At 25.7% G+C, this 7,458-nt stretch overlaps 1 protein-coding gene and 1 pseudogene across 1 annotated transcript in view; both read left to right on the top strand.

The window, feature by feature from the left end:
• LOC108690283 (uncharacterized protein CG3556) overlaps window positions 1–1,146 on the top strand; it is a 12,053-nt gene extending 10,907 nt beyond the window's left edge. The window contains exon 7 of the mRNA XM_018197491.1: window positions 804–1,146. Coding sequence (XP_018052980.1) covers window positions 804–865 — 62 coding nt within the window. The 3' untranslated portion in view covers window positions 866–1,146. The remainder of the gene's footprint in view (window positions 1–803) is intronic.
• A 4,312-nt stretch (window positions 1,147–5,458) lies between these two features.
• Window positions 5,459–7,458, top strand: part of LOC108690265 — a 13,093-nt pseudogene continuing 11,093 nt past the window's right edge.

Here is a 7,458-nt window from a genome sequence, read left to right as displayed (position 1 = left end):
ATAAAAAATAAAAAATATAATTTAATAAATAAATAAGAAAATATGGAAAATATTGTCTAGGTAAAATCTCTAAATATAAAATTTTAATTTATTAACTGAGAAAAAATCGTGGTATATGTACACTATCTCTACAGCACAATATACAGCAGCAATATTTCAATAATGCGCAATATTACAAAAATTGCAGCAGCAATATTGTTGCAATATTAAAATTACGTATATTTTATTGGAAATATTGCAGTCATATTGCAAAATATTGTAATTTTAATTTTATAGAAAATATCGCAATATATTGTTGCAATATTACAATTCAGTAAATAAGTACGTAGTCCCGCTACGATAGGAATATGCTGTTTAAGAGAAAAATGTCCAGGAATCCTATAAAAAGGAACAAATCGAGTTGGCGAATCTTCTGGAGATTCCCAACCTTTTTTTGGATGTGCTTTTTAGACTCCCGAACATTTTTTGATCATTTTTTGATCGTATGTATTTTGAAATATATAATGCTAAGCAATAATATGTTAGTAATTAATAAAACTGGAATAATTATTGAAATATTACATGTTATAGCAATATGTATGCAATATTTCTCTAAATATTGCAGCAATATTTTATGAAATAATACAATCTTTCAAAATAATATTGCAATATTTCGTGCTGTAGGAATATATATATATTGACATATAATGCAGAAATATTTATTTATAGAAATTTAATTAAAGAAAAGGATTTAATTAAATATGCAGCAACATATAAATATATTTACTTATTGATAATTTTAATCAATTTCTTTATATTTACAGGTGTCGATAATTTACAGATTAGCGAAGGAGAGCATTATCTCTTCTGGTATAAGAAGCTATGAAGTATGATTGAATGGCAAAATCTCTTAAGCAGAATATCAGCAGATTGGCAGCAGATTTAATCAGTACATGTCAGTAGACTGACGCCAATTGCATATATACATTGAGTTTATATTTTTTGTCGACAGAACCCATATACTTATGATTAGGCAGCAAATTAATGGCAGAAATTAAGAAGAATCTGCTAATATAATCTGACGGCAGATTGATGGCAAAAATCGATCAGATTCTGCGCTATCTGATGATAGATTAGCAGCAGATATCGAGCAAAAACTGTTGAAATCACATTGTGATTTAAATAGCAAAACTGTTGTTTTGTTATTTAAATCATAACATGATTTATTGAGAAACATTTGAAAAAAAAATTTTGTTTTATTTTAATTTTATGTGGGTAATTTTATTTGATTATAGAAATTAATGTATTTTACATTAAATCATTAGATTCTTTGAATATTTTTAAGATATCCTAAAAGTCATAATCTTTGTCCTCTGTATAGCAACACCAACGTGACCATTTTCTAAGTATACTCGTTAGTTTCCTCTATCAAAAATGAATCATGTTTTGTACTAAATGTACATATAAATAATGTACAAATAATTGACACATCTGACATTTGCAGTCATTAGATCCATTTTGATTAAATGGAGAATTCGATTAATCTTACATATGAGAAATAGATATTATCGACAGTACGTTACAAGTGATAGTGCACTCATGTGAATTTAACTCCCAACTTTAAAAAAATTAACTTTCTATTGACTGCTCGTTTGACTGCTTATTGTCACATATATACACATTTCGAATTTTTGTTTGCACACTTGCAAAAAAGTTATTAAAAAAAACAACACTAGATAGTCAACATCACTAGTCCTTCCTACTAACAAATTAGTTTGAAATAGTCTTGATCAATAGATTTTTGTTTGTTTATTTCGAAACAGGCTGATTTTTTATTTGCGTATCTTTAAAAGTTAAAAAGTGATAAACAATTAAAATTTCGAGAGTAGAGAGAAGGAAAAGAAGGGAAGTGAGAGAAAGAGGAATCTCACAATTCCAAAACGAGAAATTTAGTATTCACTGCCATCACTATTATCGACACTTTTAAAAAAGGAAAAGTTACATTGTTTTAATTTGAAAAAAAAAAAACAGATATAAATATGTATATGTACACGCAACTGACTATGACTTTTGAAATTTTGTTTGGTGGCTAACTTGAAAAACTTAATTGGACGAAACACAGATCGTCAGGTCAACATCATGACATATTCATATTTATTAAAAATACAGAATAACTCTATTTATTCATCAATACGTTGAATGCCGTGATTAATGTTAAAGTTCAGTAACAAACTTTTATAATTCATAATATTTGGATTAGAGTAAACATGTTAGATACGTTTAATGGTTAGAATATAATAACGACGTTATGTTAATGTGCACAAAATAAGATCAGTTGTATTTAAAGAGATACAAATATTTTGTTGCTAATATATATCGAAAATTGCATTTGTTTGTCGCATATTATTGTACGTACAGTTTTAAACAGGTTTAGACTCGTGTAATACTAATAAGGCCGGTATTCACAGTCGGTTCTTATTATCAAGATCGTAATCTTCTTAAGTAATGTCCTAAGACGCTAATGCTCTCTAATTGGTTTATGACATTTCAAGATTGAACTTAAAGCGATCTTGAATATAAGAATATAATTGACTATGAATACCGGTCTAAGAGCCAAAGTCCGTACGGCATCTAATTTTCTATTAGTTTCTATTGAAATTATGAAACGATGTTTTTTATGACACCGCAATGCATAAGCATACTTGTATTTAACATAATTAATTCATATTTAATAAAACTGAATAGCCATATTCGTATTAGCAAATATCCGCTACCGATGTTTGCGTCTCAAATTGTAACGCCTTAATTTAGTAAGTGCTGTTATAATTGAAAAAAATGAACGATGAATAAATAAGTAAGTGAATATAAAGTAATTAAAGTAAAAAATGAGTAAAATAGGATATACCTATTATATTGCAACTTATTTATCAAAAAAAAAAGAAAAATAAAAATGTATCGTAAACGCCATATTTTTATTTTAAGCACAATATATTACTTCAAGCATCTTAAATCGAATGCAATGTACAATTTCGTTTTTTCTCAAAATAAAGAGGACTTAGTAATATTCGCAGATCTAAACGATATATTGTGTATTTTTTATGTGTACCTGATACTAATCTGATCGTTATCTTATTTATTCGAACAAATGTTTAAGAGATTTTATGAATTGCTAAAAAAAGTTTTAAAACATTATTAACTCCTTGAGTACCTAGCTGTAATTTTTCTTGTAATTACAGGGATCCTAAAATAAAAGAAATATCTACATTTTTTTCAGTAATATCTTTGAAATTGGCTTTATAGAATTGCAAAATTACGGTACACACGGAGATAAATGCCTTAATATGAAGTTGTATGCATATCAGAAAAGGTATTAAAAGGAATAAGAAGAAGGCATGAGAAGGAATGGAAAGGAAGGCATTTGTATTCTCGTGTGTATACGATTAAATATGCAAAACAATCAATTTCATATTAAATGAAAAAAAAAAAAGAAATATTGACGATGATTTTTACGAAAATTGATATATAAGGCTTTTCGATGCCACTGAATACAAATCTGAAGTCGAAATTACAAAAAACAAAATGATGGAACTAATATGGAGAATCCGAAAAAGTTGATCAAAGGTATTTTGAAATTTTTAAGTAATTCCCCAGCTTGCTCTCTAAAGAGAGTGAAAGGGCATCAATCTGGACATAATTTTAAAAGTCTGTGAAATCTGTAAAATTTGAAACTAAAATGATTATAATTGGCCCACATAATTCTCGAATACTAAATTGTCAAATCATATGTGAATCATCCTATACAAATAAATTGCAATATCATTGCAAACTCATAACAGGGTGGCAAGTGAAAATTTTTTTACAACTATTTCAAATCTTGACTTATTAAATTATTCAAGAAATTTTATAGAGACAATTTTGTGCATCAAAAAAATTATTCCTAAACCAAAAGTATTTTTTTAAATAAATAGTTTAAACCAAACCTAAACCAGAAACAAATATTAGTTCGTATAATATTAATTTAAGTATTTTATTAAGTATTTTATTATAGAACACAAAGTGATTACATTAATTGATCTTCGATTTACGATTAATACGGATTTTTAACACTAAACCATTTCCCTGTAGAAATAAATGTTAAAAATCTTTAAAATAAAAATCCTATTACATTTTCAAACAAATTTAAACATTTATAGCATATTTTAGGGAATATAATACTATACTTGCAAAATGTAAAACGTGTGCATGAGATTGCTCGACTCTTTAAGGAAATACATTTTAAATTATTGTTAATGAATTTAATAAAAAAAATTAACTCTATTACATATAACTATATTACATATTTGAGATAAATATTTCATACTGTTTTGATATTCTTTTTAAAAACTTAAAAATTTGATTTTTAGATTCTGATCCACTGACATAATATTCCTTTTTCATAATAACATAAAAAGGTTTTAATATATTGAACTTCAAAAATATACTTGATAGGAGACGCGTCACCTTTGTTGGTTGTATCGTAATATAAAATGTTATAGATAGCCCGATAAAAAATTTTTCATGCATGAATATGTATAAATATGTAAGAAATAATAATATAAAAAAATTACTTACGTATAATTATATATAAAATTATGCATAATTATGTACGAGCAATTTTTTTAAATATTTTTTCTAAACTTGTTTTTTTCTAAAACAAACAATGCGAAAATTATCTCTTTAATTATTTTTTATGTTTTCATATTACTATTATTATTTATATATACTAAAAAGTAATTTTATAAAAAAATAATTTTATAAAAAAAAGAAGGATGTATGAACATATATGGACATATTTCATATATAATTATATATGTTTATGAATATTTATGTATGTTTATACATATTTATACATATCCATGCATGAAAATTTTTTTAACGGAAGATATTACAAATGTGCACATTACAGTAATGAATACATAGACATTTTTTATTTTTCTATTTTGGCAACTCAATAAAATTAAAAAATCGAAAATAATACATTCTTGCTTTTGTCTTGCTATTACACTGATCAAATTTATTAATGTTCACTGTGTATGTACACTTTGTATTTACACATTGGATAGTGTAAATATAACAAAAAATTTTCAGTTTTGTACTTTAATGTTTTGTATGAATAATGATCTTTAACGCTTTATTGGATAAAATTTGCACAAGGAAAGATTCAGTACCAATTTCATGATACGAAATAAGTCGGTGTTCAAAGTCGATTCTTACATTTAAAATTGTCTTAAGTATAGTCTTAAGATGTCAATCCGAGAAATGTATTAGCATCTTGAGATATTATTATTATTATATTAAGATAGTTTTAAAATAAAAACGGACTATGAATATCACTCCACGTTTTGCGTTTTACAATTGGTAGCCTGCTTCTGCACTATGAACAGTCCATAAACGGAAAGGGCAGAGATTTAGAAAGAGACACTGTACAATTGTACACACCATGGCTGCGTTCCACTTAACGTTTGCAACGCTCGCGAGCATCGTTTGTCCTTGTTTAACATTCGAAAAAACATTCAACAAGGATGAAATGATTCCACGAGCGTTGTGAGTGTTAAGTGTTAAGTGTTAACGCAACGTTATCCCTTCCACCATAAATTCTGAAATATTCTGAAATTCTCATTCCATAATTTAAAAAAAATATTTTTTAATTTTTTAATTTTTTAAATTTTGTAACATTTCATCAGATATTATATTTACAAAAAATCTTAAAAATCTTATGATATTTTATAATTAACATATATGAAAAAAAATCTGAGAAAAGATGTAGATTTTCTGAGAAATGTTCCAATTCATATAAAAAATGTGAAAAAGTTATAAAATTATATAGAAATTCTGAAAAATTATATGAAAAGTTCTGAGAAAAATTTTCACCAGAGGGAATCCCATGAAATGTATTTGCCGCGTACCGCATAACCAATCAGAAGCGATCCGCTGTAGTAGTTTCGAGTTTTATTGATTATATTGATTAGTTGTGCGATGCGCCTTATGAACTCTACCCTAATTCTCAGAAAATTATAAATTTTGGAAACAAAACACATTTTGAAAGTCTGCTCTTCATATAACATATGTAAATTCGTGCACGAGATATTAATGATATATATACCTATATTTAATCTCTCTAAACTTTATATTATTTAAAAACTTAGTAGATTGTTTTATAACATAAAAAAATCTTTTACATCATTTGGTCTGTTTTTGTATATACTTGCACTAGACTGCATTAGAATTTTTTTGCCGCTTTCATCAAATATTAAACATACCTATTTCATTTTAAGTTCTAGAAGTATACACTAATTCAGCCACAAAAAAAACAGATCCCATGAGTTTTCTTACATCATTACATCCATGATAGAAATAAAACTTCATGGAAGTTTTACTTCCACCACCCTAAGAGTCAATTCTCTTCTGTGACATGCGAAACAACGTAAGAACAGTTCTGCAGAAAACGTTGATTTATGGCTGGAAGAGATGTAAAAAACGTGTTCGAAATCGAAAATGAAATTAAAGTAGAATCTGAGACACGGCAAAGATTTTATATCACTCATATATGAAAAATGATTTTGTTGCAAATTCTCGTGAAAATTCTCCTGTTTTAATCTATTCCATTACTAATACTAAAAATTTTTCATGTAACGTTCTTAAGCAATAATGTTTGGACTATATAATATACATACATATAATGATATATTATACATATAATGATATACATATAGATATACCCATAGATATAATGATATACCCATAGATATTCGATAAAGATACATTTTTCTTAATTTTAATCTATTTCATCTTTTTCTTTGAAATAATATGTAAAATGACTTTTGATATTATTTTGTAGGTATAATTTTGCTATTTTCATTAATAAAAGATTAAAAGTCTAGTGCGACAAAATAAAATTGATATAAAAAAGTGATTTTGCAAAAACGTAAAAAATATGTACCATCAGATAGAAAATATGTACCATCAGATAAGACACTCAGAATGTAATTTTATACATTACTATAAAAAATTATTTATAAAAATAATTTATGAATTTACAAAATTTATTTTTAATCTTAAAAGAATTATTAATTTAATAAGAACTTAATTTAAAATAAAATCTTTTTGTAGCTTCGAAATTCCTTTACTTCAATTAACCTATACACAACGAAGTAGCATCTTTCTGAAGTTATATTGGAGAGTTATTTTTGCTATCGGTTGGGCTTTATCTTTGATACCCTTCATTGCAGTATATGATTCTCCGGTAAATAGAAAATGTTCTTATATATCAATTTTTAAAATTAACATTTATAATCTAAAAATTTATATTAAATAAAACATCTTTAAATGTAACTTTGGTTTATATGCACAATGGAAAATTATTATTCTTATATAATTTTTTAATAATTTTAATGCAGAATATTTTAATTAATTTTTACAGAGCGATGTTATAATAATTAT

Source organism: Atta colombica, unplaced genomic scaffold (genome assembly GCF_001594045.1).
Source record: "Atta colombica isolate Treedump-2 unplaced genomic scaffold, Acol1.0 scaffold302, whole genome shotgun sequence".
Lineage (NCBI taxonomy): Eukaryota > Metazoa > Arthropoda > Insecta > Hymenoptera > Formicidae > Atta > Atta colombica.
Note: the sequence above shows the minus strand (reverse complement) of the source record. Positions and strands in the feature narration are given on the sequence as shown.